Consider the following 20,984-nt stretch of genomic DNA (forward strand, 5'->3'; position numbering starts at 1 on the left):
GAAGTCTGATGGAGGCATATTAGGTGAATAAGGCGGGTGTGGCAACAATTCATAACTTAGTTTGTGTAATTTTGCCATGGTGACCGCACATGTGCGGGCACGCATTGTCTTGATGGAAGACGACTTTCTTCCTTGCTAAACCCGGCCTTTTTTCACACATCTTTCATTGCAATTTGTCCAGAAGGTTAGCACAGTGTTCTTCAGTAATTGTTTGCCCAGTGGGGAGATAATCTACAAACACAATCCCCTTTGCATCCCAGAACACTGATGCTGTGACCTTTTCGCCGACGGAATTGTCTTTGCTTTCTTTGGTGGCAGAGAATCAACATGTTTCCACTGCTTTGACTTTTGTCTCTGAGGTATAGTAGGGTACCCATGTTTCATCTGTGGTCACAAACCAGCACAAAAAGTCTTGTCTGTTCCTCCTAAAACGGGCCAATCATTGTTCCGATATGTCATTCTTGTGTGTTTTTGATCCAGCATGAAGAGTTGCGGCACCCATCTTACAGATTTTTTCATTTCTAATTCTTCAGTTAAAAATGTGATATACCCTTTCAGATGAAATCTGGCAAGCGTGAGCAATTTCATGCACTTTCAATTGGTAATCCTCCGTGCCCATTTTGTGCACTTTTGCACTGACTTCTGGAGTAGTGAGACATGTGCTGATCATCATCTAAGCTCTCCCAAACCAATTTAAATTCATTTGTCCACTTAGTACCAGTTAAATATGAAGGAGCAGAGTCCCCAAGTGTATTCTGGAAATCGGCATGAATGTCCTTTGCTTTCATACCTTTCTTTACGAAATACTTAATCACTGCTCGAATGTCAATTTTTTTCCGTCTTCGCATATCACTGCATGGAAACAACAACAGAGCCACATCACTGCCACACCTTTCTTCCAAGAGCACTGACATGGCATGTGTTTACAGGCAACAGTCCAATGAATATCATGTTAACAACTCGTTGTGCTAGCACTGACCTCTCACGGTGATTCCGAGAACTTTTCAAACCACCCTCGTATTTGGGATTTACTGTACAGGCAAATCATGTGAAAGTCGATTCTCAACTTTGGTAATCTACTTCCATAGCAAACTTCTCCCCCATAAAGTAGTACAGATAATTTTATATTTTTCTGATTAAACTGCTATTAGACAGACAGACTTACGTGATTACCTACTGAATCTCTATATCTTAATAATTTTCCCTTTTTTATGTACCTAAAATGTAGCAATCTTGTGCTTTGTCAATTTATAATTTTCTGTACTTTGTGTGTGTATAAATAAGTGTCACACACAAAGCCTAAACCAGTCCACATTACACAGTCCAAACGTAGACATTGTGTTATCACTCAGTCAGTACCCTGTAGTCTGAATGTATAAATCTATCTTAGTGAGGATGCAGTTATGAACTCTCATACAATTTATGTCACATCATGAAGACATGTTAGTTGTTTCCAAAAAGTTGATCAGTCAGTCCGCTCTTGGGAATGAAACTATAAATGTTACAGAGTTTCCAGAATCTAGTATTTACTATGCAATCAGTCTATGGTTTATCATATCCAATTTACTATGTTTGTCAGCTTCCTTACCACTGAAGTAAGTTGTGTTAAGACATGTATAAATTAGCTAAAGTGCTGATGTGTGATTCTTAACTTTTACAAGTACTGTATACAAGCTGATCATTGTTGGTTTAAAGCAATAAATTCTATAAGTGAAAGAAGTGAACTTGACTGTGTTGTGATGTTAAGTCGTCGTCATTTACTGTGATGACCCTATCAATTACCTAAAGAAGGTTTTTGAGGTGGACATCAACAAGAACCACGGCACAATAAAAGGTTAGTAACTTAACAGCCTGAAGTATGCCATTTCAATTTGACAAGAGATAGTATATTTGGGTTGATATAATCTCAAATTAAGCTAGTGAAATTAAATTTCAATGTTCTCACAATTTGCACATATTCCATGTAGCAGAACATGGTTTGTGGTTACTGAATAACGTCTTTATTAAATTATGTTAGTTTTCAATATTATACAGTGCTTTATGACATATATGAAATACAGAATGTAAAGTTCTGGCAGAATGCAAATAGTCTAGGAGTGAAGGTGACAAGTCAGTACATAGTGGAAGCATTAAGTTGTTGCCAAGCCTCATTAAATAAAAGAATGAAAATTTTGCTAGCCTTCGGATGAATCCTTTTCCGAGCCAGAGTACACATACTTAATCCCCTCTTCCCCCTTCCCCACCACACACAGCTACACTGTGCTTGGACCACAGATAGGCGGGTAGACTGAGGTGAGGGGATATGTTGGATGGAGTGGGTGAGTGGAGAAAAGAGGTTGGCAGCAGAAAGAGGATTGGTGAAAGCCGGCTGGCAGCTCAGAGAGAGACAGCAGGTATCCAGAATAGGAATGCGGGAGAGAGAGGTTGCAGCTGCACAAGCTAAGGAACTGACACGTCGGCACAGGAGCCAGGGATTTCGTGCAGCACACAATGACGGTGACATGGGGATTGGATTGAGTGGTGCTAACAGGACAGAGTAAGGGCAATGGGAGACATTGAGAACGAGGTGTGGCTACAGGGCATTAGTGGATATTGAACCCAAAAGGATTACGGGAACAAAGGATGTGTTGCAAGACATCTTTCACACAGATTGCACTATGATCATCTTATTGCTTAAAACTCCCCTGAAGTTTACAACATATAACCTCCAAAAATAGAGTTTTTATATCAGACAGACACAATACGAAGAATAAAAACAAACTACGAGAAAAGTTTTCAATCGATACAGTGCAATTATCAAAACCGAAGGGCCGTGTCCTTGGTAGGGAGTGCAGGCGGTGCAGACACTTTAATCGGCCGGACTGCCGGGTCGCACTGGGCACCCTCTACATTCGTGGGTGGACAGTTCTCCCCCTCCACCTCCACCTCCACCTGCGTCCGAGTGAGCTGCAGCACCCGCTTCACGGCCAGGCGCTGCCGCACTTGGAGCAGCTGCAGCGGTGACATCGGCCGCTGGGCTTTCACCTTCGCAGACAGGCGTCGGCCGTGGAGAGTTCCCTGTGATCCGGTCGGAGTATTCCCTCGGACGTGAGACAGCGGTGCACGACTGCGGGCCTGCAGTGATAAGCTAATGGTAAACCTAATGTTGCTCAAATGCAGACAGATCATCTCTTGTGGTACAAAATAACAACATAAACGAGAGACATCAGAATTTAAGAGTACAGTGAATATTACTCACACACAAAATGCAACTGGCATCATTTTCCTCCTTGCAAATATATGTTTTTCTCGAGTCCTCCCACCCCTAAAATCCAATTGCTGCATAACCAACAGTAGGTATCGGAATGCTCAAGTATTTGGCTGGGTGACATAATCCAAATTGAGATTACCTTCACGGGGTCCCGGGGACTCGCTGTCCCTTGCTGGGTGCTGTCTCATACACCCTCTCCTGCTGTCCAACACAGGCTGGCGCTGGGCTGGGTGTGGCTCTGCTGCTGAGGTTGTAAGGGAAGTGCACTAGCGGGACCTGAGCCAACTGCTGGAGTGAAGCAACTCCTATGTGGTGTGGTCCCAGCTCTTCAGTTGGCACGGTGTGAACAGGTCATCCCACAGCCTACAATTCTGCTTTGAGCACGCTCAAGACTTGAGGGATGGGGACGGTGGCCAGCAGGAGACAGACAGTAATGAGGATGGCACGAAGATGGCAACAAGTTTTTGGCAAAAGATAGCTCTATTTGCAATATGTCTCAAGAAAATCAACTGTATGTGATTAATATATCATCTACGCCTGAGGCACAGGCAGGATTAACCGCATTTCGCTAATTGCTAAGGTGCTATTCCAATATAGGAGAGCCTCGGCAGTAATGATGTGAATTATTTGGAAGGGAACAGCAATGGGCTGAGGCACAAGTTGGATTTGTATTGGGGAGGGAGACTTAGTACAGTATTCCGTGCAGCCATGGCAATCAGAGTACCAGTGAGGCATAACACCTAGCACATCTGTCTAGTAAGCAGGAGCCCTGGTTTCAAATCCTGGTGCTGGTACAAATTTTAATTCATTGCTTTGGCCTACATCATTATCATAAATAAAGATGAGATTCAATACGTCTCTAGAACATCAACTGTATATCTTCTGGCAAAGCTTGAATTCACCTACTGTAAAGATTACAGTTCTTAGTCACAGCAACAGAAGTGTTTTCTGACTGCCTAATGGCACGAACCATACAATAAACAAAGTGGCAATTCTAATATTTGCAATTATTCCATAGGTAAGGCGACAAATCAGCTACAGCAACATACAGAATTTGAGCATTATTGCTTGGTAGGGTGAAGTTTGCTGGACTTTCTTAGAACTGGCAAATCTCCTCCATCACTACTTTTCTATTTCTGCCACATGACCCAATACCAACAGCAATAAAAGTAAAACTTCCTGGCAGATTAAAACTGTGTGGCAGACTGAGACTCTATGGTAGAGCACTTGCCCATGAAAGGAAAAAGTCCAGAGTTCGAGTCTCGGTCCGGGACACAGCTTTAATCCGGCAGGAAGTTTAGTATCAGCGCACACTCCGCTGCAGAGTGAAAATCTCATTCTGCAGCAATAAAAGTGGTCACGGTACTGTCAAATCACACTACACACGATTCGACCTGAACATTTCTTGTGGAAATGTTGTGCAGACATTACGCTCTTCCTACTCAAGAAGCGCAAGCTCTGTGCATGAGAGCAGCAAGTGTATCATTCGACACAGCATGCTACTCTTGTCACCACCCTCATGCAGACTTCAGGCTGAGTGTTACAAGAAAAGCCTGCAAACTTAGCAATGGCACAGATACTGTGAGTAATAAATGTTACAGGAACTGAGGGTTAGTGCTATTTTAGATTAGGTCTCGGCATTAATGATGATAAACTAAAACAGAGGTTGCAAATAACATGGCCAGACTGTGGTGGTAGTAGTAACTGGAATGAGAGTAGCACATTCACTGTTGTTGGTTGACAAGGTGGTAAGGAAGTGTTGCAGAACATTTTCTTTACAACTTTTCCAAATGCACTACAGCAACTGACTCTTGGACAGAGCATTCTAAAGACCAATAAATAAGTGAAATTTATCTGGTAACGTGCAGCGCAAGTCAATAAAAAGGGAGGAAAACCATCAGCTCAAAAACATCATGTAGGCACAATTTTAATTTACATAATATTTACACCACACGCAATCACATGGAAAGTGCAGAACCTATCTTCTGATGTTACATTCAGAGGCATCTCTGAATTCTTCAAAATAGCTTCCAAATACACTAGATTTATGGCACATAGCTCCAGTTTCAGGTAAATGAAAAGAAAGAAATCACATGGAGAAGAAAAATGCTATGAATATTCATTGTTCTTTATGGTCAAATACTGAATAGTAATGCTGTCAACATGCAAGTGCTTATTGTATTGGCATAGATATTGAACAGAAGGCTATGTTACATGGCACATTTCTTTCAGATTTTCAACAAAAACATCCAGAAATCTAATTGAATATGCCACGTAAAAGATGTGCCCAACAACATAGGTGCCACATATGGAGAATGTGATTTATTCTCTGAATTTCCAAGAACTTTCTCAGGTTTGCACAAATAAAGCTAGTTGGAGAATATACTTAGTGTGAGAACATTTTCAGCTTGAAGAGATTCACTACATTCTAGTTCATATATTATTGTGTAGCTCAAGTTAGACACAGATGTTAAATTTATATAGATATTGACAACAATCTTCACTTGTAAGTGTTTCTATGTGAATACACTATCACAGGCATCTGCTCTCCATAGTTGTTTGGATGTTGCAATAGTCAAAGTAGAAAAAACAAAGCAGATGGTCTGCAATCATTTATCTGCTTTGTGCTGCCTCTACTCACTACAACAATCTCAGAGTTCATTGGGTAAAACCATTTAATAAAGAAAGAATTGTTTGATGCTTTTGAGCTGCTATTTGATGAATTTTCTTTTCAATATGTGGCAGGAAACAGTTTTACTGCTTATGACTCATTATCACAGCTGTGTGAGGTTACCCCTTGAGTGCCAGTTGTGGTGCTTATATGGTACATCAAATAAATTACACAGGTACTACAGTCCACACCAGTGCCCTATTTTTATCACTTCAGAAACTGAATTGGGTCCAAATACAGTGAATAAAGTGTAATTACTTCGTAGGTACACAACATGTTTATGCAAAAAGTATTGTCTTCTGCCATTTACCAGGCACTCCTTGCTCACCAAAAGAAATGTTTATCTTCACAGAAATACTGTAGGTTACAAGACATTCCTAACCAAACAGTCCCATAACGTGGAGTTACAAACATCCCAGGATCGTTAAGAATAAATGTGATGTCTTTTTTTTGTTATAGTTAAATTTATTGAGCAACATACAGTCTATAAGGATCCTATACCTTCAAAATCACAGTTTTCTGCTATCTTTTGGCATTTTTCTTAAGCCTTTTCCCTCTCATGAAGCATTACATCGAGTTGTGAAGTATGGATAGTCAGCTCCTTAATCCATATCGAGGGGGGGAAAAGCCTTGTTTTCCCTTAAGACAGTGTTCGAATTTGAAAATGTTACACGATCATTCAAGTTTTCCTCATTTCCTCCTTTCTCTCTTCCCAAAATCTCTCCAGTTTGTGACTCTGTTCGTGTTCCCTTTGTTCTGTCCATATTTTCCCTGTTTTCTTCCTTTTTTTTTACTCCAAATTTCATTTTCATAAATTCATTTCTGAATCTGTGTCCTCCATTTACCATTTCCCTATTGATTTCTGCTTATTTTACGTCTTATATTTTTTGAACTCAACTCTTATTTTGACTGATCTGTTTGCTACTTCAAAAATCCTCTTTGTGAATCTCCTGTTCTTCATATGTATGTGCCCATAGAATGTTAGTTGGCCTTTTCTGATTATAAGTTTGGTCTCTTCCTCCAGCAATGTTTAATGTATTATGATTGTTGCTCACATGGTGTACGCATTGAGCGTAATATTTGAATTGAAAACACTTGCTCAACAGTGTCATGAAGTGCAGATGAATTTATGTATGTATCTCGAGATAATGGGAACTGAACTGCACCCATTCTGAGATTATGTTTGGTTTAACCACTCACTTAGCAAGGATACACATACCCCAGTCTATTTTCTCGTATCCCCCCTCCCTCTTTTATCATTCCCTCCGGGAAAGGAGAGGGCATGCCCTTGAAGAACTTAGTTCTTTTCAACCATTGCAGGCTAGCTGGAACTGTGGCAGTGGGAACCAGAACTGGAACAATTTTTCCCATGGAACGTTATTTTTGAACTTGCGCATACAGGGAATGACATGTTTCTGTTGAAGGATATTGTTGTAATTACATTTCTTAAACAAAACAAATATCTGTGAAACAAATTATGTGAAAAATACATATTTTTCTTTTTTCTGCGGCCCTTTCATTGTCTCAGTGAAGGGTTTACAACCTGCAGTACTTGCAACTTTTTTTTTTTTGTTTTAGCGCGCAAAACTGCTTTGGTCATTAGCGCCCGGTCTGTGACTTAGGAAGCAGTAAAAAACCGAAAACGGAAAACGAGTGGGGGAGGATCGCCGCTTAAAAGATGTCGATGGTTAAAAAGACAGTGCCCTATCCGGAGTCTAGTTAAAATTACCTCCTCCCGACGACGCGTTCTGGAGGAAGAGGTCCAAGCACAAGGAAGAGTTTTCACGTCCCGCAATTTATTTTGGGGAAGTGTCGACCAATGCGCGTGCCATAAAAGAGTAACACGGCGACATAAAACGCTCCGTAGATCGGCGACGGGAATCGATTGAATAGCTGGCCGGAGAAGAGAGACTGCAGCCTTGGCCACAATATCGGCCGCCTCATTTCCACAGATACCAACGTGTCTCGGGAGCCAGAGGAACGCCACCGAGACGCCCCCCAGGTGGAGCAAGTGCAGACAGTCCTGGATCCGGTGGACCAGAGGGTGCACAGGGTAAAGAGCTTGGAGACTGAGGAGGGAGCTGAGAGAATCGGAGCAGATAATGTACTGTATCCGCTGATGGCGGCGGATGTAGTAGACAGCCTGGAGAACAGCGTAAAGCTCCGCAGTATAGACCGAACACTGGTCGGGAAGCCGAAAGTGATTTGGGGTGTCGCCAACAACATAGGCACTCCCTACACCTAACGATGTTTTCGAGCCATCGGTGTAAATAAATGTGGCTTCCATCATTTGTGCACATAGAGCAGCAAATGCCTGACGATAAACAAGTGAAGGGGTACCATCCTTGGGAAATCGACAAAGGTCACGGAGCAGGCAGATCCGGGGACGGAGCCAAGGCGGTGCTGTACCCCAAGTTGTCAAGAAGGTTTTAGGAAAGCGGAAGGAAAGAGAACGGAGCAGTTGACGGAAGCGGACTCCCGGTGGTAGTAGGGAGGAGGGGCGGCCTGCATACCCTACATCAAAGGAAGCGTCGAAAAAAATGTCATGGGCTGGATTAGCAGGCATGGAAGACAGATGGCTAGCATAACGACTCAGAAGGACTGCTCGCCGATTGGACAGCGGAGGTTCAGCAGTCTCAGCATAAAGGCTTTCCAAAGGGCTGGTGTAAAAAGCTCCAGACACTAAACGTAATCCACGGTGGTGGATAGAGTCAAGACGCCGAAGAATAGACGGCCGAGCAGAGGAGTAGACTATGCTTCCATAGTCCAATTTTGAGCGCACTAAGGCGCGATTGAGGCGGAGAAGGACCACTCGGTCCGCTCCCCAGGAGGTACCATTCAGGACACGGAGGGTGTTGAGGGATCGCAGACAGCGAGCCGAAAGATACGAAATGTGGGAGGACCAGCATAGTTTTCTGTCAAACATAAGACCCAAGAATTTAGCGACGTCTGAAAACGGAAGGTTGACAGGTCCTAGATGTAAGGAGGGTGGAAGAAACTCCTTACGTCGCCAAAAATTAACACAAACGGTCTTACTGGGAGAAAAACGGAAGTCGGTTTCGACGCTCCAAGAGTGGAGGCGATCGAGACATCCTTGAAGACGTCGTTCAAGAAGGCTGGTCCGTTGAGAGCTGTAGTAGATCGCAAAATCGTCCACAAAGAGGGAGCCCGAGACGTCAGGAAGGAGACAATCCATAATTGGATTTATGGCAATGGCAAACAGTACAACACTCAGCACGGAGCCCTGGGGTACCCCGTTTTCTTGGGAGAAAGTACGGGAGAGAGTAGTGTTCACCCGCACCCTAAATATGCGCTCTACCATAAATTCGCGAAGAAAAAGGGGCAGCCGACCTCGAAAACCCCAAGAGAATAGTGTGCGGAGGATGCCTGTCCTCCAACAGGTATCGTATGCTCTCTCCAGATCAAAAAATATTTCTACTGTTTGGCGTTTCCGAAGAAAATTGTTCATGATGTAAGTGGAGAGAGCAACAAGATGGTCAACTGCAGAACGATGCTTTCGGAATCCGCATTGGGCAGGTGTTCAAAGACTGCGGGATTCCAGCCACCAAGCTAAACGGTAATTCACCATACGCTCCAAAACCTTACAGACACTACTCGTGAGAGAAATGGGGCCATAGCTAGAGGGGAGATGTTTGTCCTTTCCAGGTTTCGGAACAGGAACGACGATAGCTTCCCGCCATCGTCTGGGAAAAGTACTGCCGGTCCAAATTCGATTATAAAGGCGAAGGAGGTAACGCAGACTATGGGTTGATAAATGCAGCAACATTTGGACGTGAATACCATCCAGTCCTGGGGCGGAGGAGCGAGAAGAAGAGAGTGCATGTTGGAGTTCCCGCATGGAGAAAACAGTATTGTAGCTTTCGCGATTTGGAGAGGAGAAAGCAAAAGGTCGCACTTCCGCTGCACGTTTCTTCGGGAGAAACGCTGGCGGGTAATTGGAAGAGCTCAAAATCTCAGCAAAATGCTGACCCAATGAGTTAGAAATTGCGATGGGGTCCACTAAGGTATCATGCGCGACAGTGAGCCCAGAGACTGGGGAGAAACTAGGCGCGCCGGAGAACCGTCGAAGCCGACTCCAAACTTCCGAGGAGGGAGTGAAGGTGTTAAATGAGCTAATAAAGAATTTCCAGCTTGCCTTCTTGCTATCGCAGATGACACGACGGCATTGCGCACGGAACTGCTTATAGCGGATACAGTTGGCCAAATTAGGATGGTGGCGGAAAACGCGAAGAGCACGTCGCCGCTCACGTATTGCATCACGGCATGCCTCGTTCCACCAAGGAACTGGGGGGCGCCGAGGCAATTCGGAGGTGCGTGGTATTGAACGTTCCGCAGCTATAAGAATAACGTCGGTAATATGTGTGACATCATCGATGGTGGGAAAGTGACGGTCATCGAATGTCACTAGAGACGAAAAAAGTGTCCAATCGGCTTGGGCAAACTTCCAGCGTCGCGGGCGCATACATGGCAGTTGAGGCTGCAGTCTGAGGACACATGGAAAGTGGTCACTCGAGTGTGTGTCATCAAGGGTGAACCATTTGAAGCGCCGAGCTAGCGGACCAGTACCGACCGCAAGGTCCAAATGAGATAAATTGGTCGTGGAGGCAGACAAAAATGTAGGGACCCCAGTGTTGAGGCAAACTAGATCCACTTGGTGGAAGACGTCTAGCAATAGTGAGCCACGTGGACAAGGATGTGGAGATCCCCAAAGCGGGTGGTGGGCATAGAAGTCCCCAACCAGCAAATAGGAGGGTGGAAGCTGACCAAGAAGATGAAGGAGATCAGCTCGGGCCATTGGTGTGGACGATGGAATGTATACAGTACAAAGAGAGAACGTGTATCCAGAAAGGGAAAGACGGACGGCGACAGCTTGGAAGGAAGTGTTTAAGTGAATTGGGTGATAATGGAGAGTATCATGGAGAAGAATCATGAGTCCTCCACGGGCTGGAGTGCCTTCAACAGAGGGGAGATCATATCGGACGGACTGAAAATGAGGGAGAACAAAGCGGTCGTGGGGACGCAGCTTTGTTTCCTGAAGACAGAAGATGACCGGCGAGTAGGATCGTAAGAGGATCAACAATTCATCCCGATTCGCTCGAATGCCGCGGATATTCCAGTGGATAATGGACATAGGGTGAACAGAAAATGGAGGAATGTGACCAAGGTTGCTGTCAACTCAACGACTGCTCAGAGCTTGCGACTGACAGCATGGAATGCCATTCAGCCGAAGGCAGAAGATCCTGATCCATAGGTTGTTCAGGAGCAGCTCCTGCCACCAGCGACCGGCCGGTTGATCGGCCGCCAGCAGTGCGCCTCGGCGACACAGAAGACGGCCGAGGGCGATTTCCGCCAGGTGGTGCTGTAGATGGGACACGCCTTGGCGGAGAAGGAGATGAACTGGGTTTCTGTGTAGCCTTCTTGGAATTATGATGTTTAGATGAAGGAGGAACCGATGGTTGTGAAGTTGGGGTACGTAAAAAATCTTCACGAGTATGCTCTTTTTTCGAAGCTTTGGTGTCGGACTTTTGGGCTCGAGATTTAGCAGAACCCGATGAAGGGTGAGCCATAGAGTGGGCAGGCGAAAGTGGTGAGGTTGAACGGGCGATCTTTACGCTGGCCGATCTGACGAGGCACTAAAGGTGAGGTCGCAAGTCTGCGTGGCCGCCTCCTTTGTTGGCCGAGGAGAAGCAAGGACAGTGCTGTATTTTCCTGTCTGAGGCACGGTGGGCTGTCGACTGGCGAATAATTTTCGAGCAGCAAAGGTCGACACCTTTTCCTTCACTCTGATTTCCTGGATGAGCTTTTCGTCCTTAAAAACAGGGCAATCTCGAGAGGAAGCAGCATGGTCACCCATACAGTTGATGCAGCGAGGGGATGGAGGTGGACAAGCACCCTCATGGGCATCCTTGCCACACGTAACACATTTGGCCGGATTGGAACAGGACTGGCTGGTGTGATTGAACCGCTGACATCGATAACAACGCGTAGGGTTTGGGACGTAAGGGCGAACGGAAATTATCTCATAGCCTGCTTTGATTTTTGATGGGAGCTGAACTTTGTCAAATGTCAAGAAGACAGTGCGGGTTGGAATGATGTTCGTGTCAACCCTTTTCATAACTCTATGAACAGCCGTTATGCCCTGGTCAGACCGTGGAGCAGTCGTGACCTTCGTCAGACCGAGAAACAACAACGAACTGTGGCAATGATGGAAGAACCGTCTGTGGCTGAGACTCAGTATACTTACGCTTGTGAGCAGACATAGTGGAAGGTGAGGAAACCATTGCGGAAGAATCCCCCACGATTACCGGCGTCTCCGATGGCGCGCTCCTCCCTTGTGGGGGCCCTCTCTGAGGGCACTCCCGCCTTAGGTGATTGTTCACACCTCAGGTCACACCTCCCGACAAACGGACGGAGGGACCAATCGGCACTTTCGGAAGGTATCAGCTCGGGTAATCACCCCTCCCTGGGCCTGGCCGTTACCAGGGGGTACGTACGTGTCCTACCTGTCTACCCGGGGCGGGGAATTACGCGTTACCCCGTCACCGGCTACGCACAAAAATGCGTGGGTCGGCCTTCAGACACGCACAGGGAGGAAGAAAGAGAAAGGAAAGGAAAGAAGAGAAGTCTCAAACGCCGCAGCGGAGAAAAGGGTAAAGAGAAGAGGTAAGGAAAAGAGAAGGACAAAGGAAGGAAGAAGACATACAAGCAAAGAAGGCAAAGAATGTGTTACATTTTCGAGCGTCCATCTCCAGACGTAGGCACAAACCATACTCCCAGATGGGGAGAAAGGGAAGGAAAGAGCCAGCGGTGAGGGGAGGAGGGGCGAAGATGGGGGATGGGGAAGGATGCGGAAAGGGAAGGTATGCAGCCCGGAAAGGAAGGAAGGCCACATTAGCTCGGGGTCCCGTGCTCGCTACGCACGTATCCACAAAAGAGTTGTGGACCCCCTGGGGGGTACTTGCAACTTGTCCCCCAGGTTTACAGTATAACTCAACTTTCAGTCTGAAGCCATCCACTATGTGTGTGCAGTTTGGAAAATTTGGGGAAAGAGAACTGCGACAATCCCAGTGTATTTTGTGATCAATAAATATTGCCAACAACAGCTCTTATTGTCCATGCCAATATCCTCTTTTTAACCCTAGATAACTAAATCCCCATAAAATTTACCATTGCGCTTGGTACCAATTTGCGTTTTCCATCGATATGGTATTGTCAGTACAGGGTGTAAAACTGGGCATTTTGTACTTAATTTGTATGGGACGCGCCACTGGAGACCTTATAATTGTAAGTAACTAGTGCGTAAACTATACTTAATGACTTCATCTGAATAAAATAGGGAGTAGTAAAATTTATGATGCTTTGGAGACAATATAACATTTTCCCCTTTAGTGTTCTAGGGGTAAACAATTTGCAAAGCACCATTGAAACTGAGTCAATAAGTTACATCAATCAATTCTGATCAACACATCGGTTTGGAAAGAATAACTGAGAAACAGAGGTAGAGAGAAGAAGATAAGTTATTTTACAGAAGTGTTACAGTTCTCTTTTGTAAAAACCATGTTACAAATGAATGCAAATGATAACACTCACAGTCATACCACACGTGACAGTACAATACTGCATAATGGCCAACTGGTGCGCTGCTGTCACAGTGGATACAAATATGAGCGCAAGTGTTGTAACCTTATATGCTACAGAGCAGTTAAGACTGTGAAATCTGTATTAATGGCACCTAAGGACACAAATTTTAGTGGAACAGAATAAAAGGAACATGATACTTGCACATGGCACTGAATATCAACATCTATCCATATCCACCTAAATTTTTTATGAGATGCTATGACAGATTTCTTCAAGATCCACAGGAGCTTGCAACTTCACAGCATTTACCAAGAGAGCATTTACATAATTTACCTAGAGTGAAAAATGTTTACCTTATCTGGAGCTTGTGAAATGTATGAATTTCAATATGTATGTTGCATGTTGGCATATGGGAATGAAATGGTGATGCTACGTATCATCAGTTGGAGTGATGGAACAACTACTGACCTTTGAAGCTTTCAGCAAACACAATCACAGCTGCTTCTATTCCGACATCACCATACTTATGACTTTCATTCCCAGTCTTCTTGAGTTTAAACACTCATGCAAAATGATCACACAATTTTAGCTTCCACAGCTGGTACTGACATCACTTATTTAGTGCGTGGTCGATGTATAAAACTTACTCCTAATATTTCCTCTCCAACTGTGGGAGACCTCTACAGAGGTAAAGTGGTGGCGAACTGCAACCAGAACTCTAAGGAGCATCAAATATACAGGAAATGTAGAGGGCACCACAGTCTATCACGTGACAATGGCTACGAGATCACTGCCAGTAATGCCAATATTTTCGACTGAAAGTAATTGATTGTCATTCTTATGTTGCAATTTTGACACCCAAATTTTATCTAATTTAACACCTTCCTTTTTTCTGTTAAAATTATTATGATGTTTATAAATCTCAATAATCCCTCTATACATCGTGCATGATAATAGGAGGTTTTCGATACGATACTTATCTCAGTGGATTTTATTTCATGATCACCTTCTTGGAAAAGGTGTTCCACTACAGCCAATTTATCTTTATGTTGCAGGTGTAAATTCCTCGTGTTCAACGAGACAGATGTTGACACTTCTTTTTGTGGTACCAATATAAACAAGGCCACAACTACAAGGAATTTTATATACACCTGGTGAAGGTATCTTTTGCCGATCTTAGCTACCTTTAGACCCACAAGGAAGATAAAAGAATGCTTAAGATCAGCAAAATATACACATATCCCTTGGCTACACTGGGTATATATAAAATTCCTTGTAGTTGTGGACTGGTTTATATTGGTACCACAAAAAATAACTTAATACCTGTCTCACTGCACATGAGAGGAATTGCCATTTTGATACACTGGCTGTAGCAAAACATCCTTACCAGAAGGGTTATCGTGAAATCAAATTTACTGAGACGAGTGTCATATCAAAAACATCTCACTATCATGCATGTGTGCATAGAGAGGCTATTGAGGTTTATAAACACCATAATAATTTTAACAGAAATGAGGAAGAGTTAAATTAGATAAAATTTGAATGTCACCATTACAACATAAGAATAATGATCAATTACTTTCAATCAGAAATGTTGGCAGTATCAGCGATAATGTCATAGCTAATGACGCACGATACACTGTAGTGACCTCTACATTGCCTATATATTCGGTGCTCCCTTGAGTTCAGGTTGGAGTTCACCATTTTACTTCTGACGAGGTCTCCCACAATTGGAGAGGAGACATTAGGAGAAAGTTTTATAGATCGACCACAGCCTATTAGCCTGGAATTTTTAAGTGAAGAAATGATGCAAAATGGCCATCATAATACCAAGATAAATGCCTTTCATCTCTTGCAACGTATCTAACATTATTCAGTGATCTGCCATATTGGTCATTGTCTGCCTCACTTTGGTGAGCATTGCACCTAAATCACATTGTCACAATTAACCACTATCCTCAGCATGTACAAAATACAATTGTCATAAGGAAAATTTCCCTCTCATTCTTGTCATACCATTTCATAATGCCTTAATCTGAACTCTACAGACAAAGGCACAGGTTTGTTGCTACATTCTTCTGAACCATGTCTACTGCTTTCTTCCCATTCTGTTGTATGGCGGCATATAACAACTCAGGGTGTATACGTGAACATGGAAAAAAAAAAAAATTCCTGGTTTTTTCCCTGTTAAAAATACACTTTTTCCAAATTATGTGACAGTACACTTTCCCTCGGAACTGTGAAACTTATCAGTCCTTTGAATGGTTAAAGGTTTATACACCTGTGTAGAACTTACTGGCACTTTAGAAAATGAATTGCAACCCCCCTCCCCAAAAATGAAAAAAACTATATATATGTAGATATAAAACAAGCAAACCTGTTTTTGAAATATCTTTATGTGCAGCAACATGTATACTACATACTTCTGTATTACAATATGCCGCATACTTTTGTATTACGACAGAAAATATCAGAGTTCCACCAAACACAGCACGTTAGTATCCGAAGCATTGAAACTGAGATTGTGAAGCACTTTTGTAAGCCAATCATAAATTATGTCATGTGTTCTTGCCACATGATGATAACAGATATTAAGAACATAGGACACGTGCTGTAGTCAACCAATAGCAACATCACTGTTAAGTAGCTCGAGCACACTAATAGGAGATGTTGATGGTTTAAATTAATATACACACTCTAGCTAAGCTTTCACATATCATATTGGTCTTTTTTGCGAGTGCTACACTTTAAAATACATCACACAAATCTGCCGGTAAAATTTTAAGTAATGACAAATTTCTGGTCTTCTGGGCTCGAAATTCATCTAAGTGGCTAGCTATCAAAGTGTTAAGCTATGAAAGTCAAATGCTGTGTGATTTAAGAAATTCAAAGCACATTCTCACAAGTAACATAATTCATCTTGTGTAAAATGAAATTTACTTTGAAAGTAACGCTTTTCAACCATTCGCAATATTTTCCACAACCTGTTAGAATTCGTTTCAGCAGTTGTCAGAGAGCGCCAGAAAACAGGCGTTACTGCACTTGCAGAGCTATCATGATGTAAGAAGTCTGTGCATTCATACGTATATGGCATTAAAATATCTTACATTACCTCATAAATGAAATGGGTCATCAGAGGATAATTCAAGAGCTTCAGAATTTCATAAATCACAGTAAAATGCATAATTCAGCTTAAGTACACATACATGTGTCTAGTTCACAAAGAAGTATGCTCCTACCAGATATTAAGGTTTTCAGTGTGATTTTTGGGATGCAAATTTCTTGGAGTACCAGTATTGTATTATCTCAAGGTTAATTTTTTTATTATGGCATATGCAACAGAAGATGAAAATGTGCACTTGAAATTCAGCAAACAGTTGAAACTAACCATTAGTGTGGGATGAAACACTTCATTTCAAATAAATGGACTGCCTCTGCAGAAAACATTAATAAAAGCCAAATTTCTTTAGCTTACTGATAAAAGTAACTCCATTGTCCTGCAAGTCTATTAATGGTTGACTGCCAAAAATGTGGAAGTAAAATAAAATCAGAAAACTGAAACCAATAATATATTCTAGCCTTCCATAATAATGTGAATGTATTTTAATTCACTTGATAGCCCCTAGCCATAGAAATTCGTTTTGTTTTCATTTGATGTGAGAGCTGTAAATGAAGAAAAAACACCAAAATCACTAAACATAAACAGGGTCACGTGGAGACTACTCCCCCCCAACAACAACTCAGACTGCCCTTCACACGCTCCAATTTGGCAGCCTGGGGCACCAGAAAATTTTTTCCAAGTATCATCTGGCTGCTTGTTTCTACTGCTGATGCAGCCAGAAGCAGGAGAAAGTACTGCTTGTACGTGACTCAACTAAGCATGTGCATGAGCCCTCTGGCAACTGCTCAAACAAACCTAATGTAAATGTCATGCTAATTGGAAGAAATTTGTTGTTATGAAGTATTGCATCATCTTTGTCCTAATATCTGACATTCTGCTGTTGGCAGACATTTGTATGTGCATTGTGTTTTGTTGTTGTAAATGGTACATTTCCTTTGCAGTTTAAGTTTTATTCTGTTACCCCCTTGGAGCTGTAAAAATATCCATTCTTTCAATGGTAAAGGTTTTGGAAAGATCTTTGATGTGCAACTACATTTACACTGCATACTTCCATATTACAATACACTGCATTTTTTTTTTTTTTTTTGTATTTGTATTACCAAAGTACAGAAACAGCACGTTGGTTTCCAAAGCATTGGAATTGACATTGAAATGTGCTTTTGTAGGCCAATCGTAGCTCATGTCACGTGATCTCGCCAGCCAATGACAGCAGATATTCAGAGCATAGGACACGTGACATACTCAGCCATCACTGTTAAGTGTGTGAACAAACACACAAACAGGAAAAGTTAATGGTTTAAATTAATGTACATGGTGTAGCTACAAGAAAAGTTAAGCTTTCGCATGTAATATTGCTCTTTAAGATTGATAAGCAACAAGAAAAGCTACGCTTCCACATATAATATTTCTGCGTGTGTTACACTTCAAGATACACCACACAAATTTGCCAGTAAAATTTTAAATAATGACAATGCCTGGACTTCTGGGCTCGAAATTCTTCAAAGTGGCTAGTCTTCAATTTGTTAACTTTTAAATGAGAGTAAGAGGCCCTGTGATTTAAGAAATTTATTGCACACTTGCACACACAGCACAATTCATCTTCCGTAAAAGGAAATTTACTTTGAAACTAACACTTTTCAAAGCACCATTTGCAAAATTCTCCCACGAACTGTTAGACATAGCTTCATTTCAGCAGTTGCCAGAGAGCGCCAGCGTGGGCATCTATGAGGATGTAGGATGCCCATATGTTCATACATTATAGTATCAAGAGATCTTACATGATGTCATAAAAGAAATAGAATACTCCAAGAGCACTGGAATTTCCTAAACCATACTAAACTGCATACCTTGGCTTAAAGTGCAAATTCATATGTCCAGATTCACAATGAAGTAGGCCCGAACCTAATATTAAGCTTTTCAGTGAGGTTTTGTGGAAAGCAAATTTACTTTGAGTACCAGTACTTTATTATCTCATATTTGGTTCTTTATTATGACATAACGCCATATGTGCCAGAAGATAAAAATGTGCACTTGAAATTCAGTGAACAGTTGAAACTAGCCAATGGTGTGGAATGAAACACTTCGTTTCTAATGAATCGACTGCCTCTGGGGAGAAGATTAATAAAAGCCACATTTATTTAGCCAACCGACGAAAATAACTTCATTGTTCTGCAAGGCGACTGACTACCAAAAATTCTGAAATAAAATCAGAAAACTGAAAACTTCCATAATTATGTGAGTGTATTTTAATTCACTTGATAACTCCCAACCACAGAAATCCATTTTTGTTTTCATTTGATGTAAGAAGTGTAAACAAAGACGAAACAGCAAAATCGCTAAACATAACCATGGATTACACAGAGACTAACCCTTCCCCACTACAACCCAGACTGCTATGCGCTTGTGCGAAAATGGCAGCTTGGTGTGCCAGAAAAATTTTTCCAGGTAGCATCTGGCTGCTTGTCGCTACTGCTGATAGAGCTAACAGCCACACTTCTAGTAGACGGAAGTAGGTGAAGGTACTGCCCATATGGAACTCGACTGCGCATGCGCGTGAGGCCACGGGCAGTGGCTCAAATGAACTTAATGTCAACAGCTCATCGGCAGCAGTTTATTGTTATGAAGTATTCCATAGTTTTCATTCTAAAGCCTTGGACACATGTTGCTGTTTATTAGTTCTTTCCAGTCAAAATTAAAAAAAAAAAATTAATGTAAGACTAAAAAGAAAAATTTCTGGAATTCTAAAAAATTCTTGGGTTTTTCCCAGTTTTCTCCCAGATGGAAAAAAATCCTGGTTTTTTTCCCAGAGCATATACACCCTGTTTTAGATTCCCATCTCCACAGAAAACAAAAAAAAGGAATTTGAGCTAATGGGTCAGAAGTCAGGAAACAGCAGCACTTTGATCAGATGAAAAATTATTGAAAATACCCTAAGTTGAATCAGAAGTAGTTAGTTACGTGCTCCATAGCGACACCAATTTGAGCAAGAATAATAAGTTAAAAGAGTGTGACATCTCCCCAAGGCAGTGCACCTAGTCTGTGTACAACACACACAGTAAGAGAGGAGGGATCAAAAGACAGCAAACTGACAGCCTTGAATGTCTTTTCCTCAGCACACCGAAAATGTGAAAATCTTATGGGGAGAGACTGGGGCTACATGGGGGATGTGCCCACCCACATTGACAAAGATTGTTTCGAGTACACTGCATAGATTTTGCTGGGACACACTCTTACATCCTCCATATACTCCTGATCTCTCCCCATGTCATTTCGATGTTTTTGGAGCCCTGAAGAAAGACATACGTTGCTGTCAGTTTGCTTCTGATGGAGAACTGTGTGCCTCAGTACAATTATGACACTGTAGCAACTGCAAAAATTTTTCTATTACGGCACTGACCATCTTACCTCAAACTGGGATCAATGTATTAGTTATGGTGATCACTTATCTCTGTTCCATCTGTGTCTTCTCCATTTGAGTGGCCCTTATAGATACTGTGCTCTCTTATAGCACGATTGTAACTGTTATACGTAGCAGATACAGTTGAGAGATAAGACCTGCTCTTGACCAGATGTGTCAATGGCCAGGTATCACAACCAATTAATTCACTTCTAAACTGTCCATTACCAGTTACTACTGATGCTGTAAAACATTGTACCGTCAAGAGCGATGTTCACCAATTATGGATTAAAGTTAAGTATTCCAGCAGCTTCGTACTTTTTTTACTAGTCTCAATTCCCTTAACTGTTCCAGACCTCACGCCAGCCTGCGTGAGCTAAAACACATGCCTTTCGGCTTCCTGTCCAAGTGGGTTGGCTGTCTCGCCAATCCACAACAGATGGCATATTGCAATATCAGAAGTGTACATTCCATCTGGGATAAGGGTATACAGAATTCTTTTCAGGACAGTTTTTGGGTAATGTGGAGTATGTGTGGAGTAGATGTTTTAGTGCAAAAGATCAGTGTAAGGGAAGTTACACATTAAATGGCAATATTTCACAAGTGGCTGAACATTCGCTGTGTAAGCAAATTTTGGAGACTACATTCTTTTACGATCATGATTCTGCATGCCCTCACGAACAGGAACTGAGCATCATGCAAATACTGTGAACTGTGAATACTGGGGCAATAAATACTTATACACGCCAATACCAACTAATCAGAAGTTGGCAACAGCTGATGTTAATTAACAAATGACTGTACACTCAACAGTGCAAGACACATTTACTAACACAAAAGGTTTTTTCTCTCCTGAATAGATGTTCAATTTTGCCAGTGTATTGTGTGAATGATTTCTAAATGTGTCCTGTGTCCTTTCCCCAGAGCTGTAGATATTAATTAA

General features: G+C 42.3%; 1 protein-coding gene across 2 annotated transcripts in view; it reads right to left on the bottom strand.

Moving 5' to 3' along the window:
- Positions 1-1,864: 1,864 nt before the first annotated feature.
- Positions 1,865-20,984, bottom strand: part of LOC126108518 (uncharacterized) — a 66,665-nt gene continuing 47,545 nt past the window's right edge. For both annotated transcript variants that reach the window (XM_049913789.1, XM_049913788.1), the window contains exon 6: positions 1,865-3,114. In XM_049913789.1, the coding sequence (XP_049769746.1) occupies positions 2,797-3,114 (318 nt within the window). In that variant the 3' untranslated portion in view covers positions 1,865-2,796. The remainder of the gene's footprint in view (positions 3,115-20,984) is intronic.

Source organism: Schistocerca cancellata, chromosome 11 (assembly GCF_023864275.1).
Source record: "Schistocerca cancellata isolate TAMUIC-IGC-003103 chromosome 11, iqSchCanc2.1, whole genome shotgun sequence".
Classification (NCBI taxonomy): Eukaryota; Metazoa; Arthropoda; class Insecta; order Orthoptera; family Acrididae; genus Schistocerca; species Schistocerca cancellata.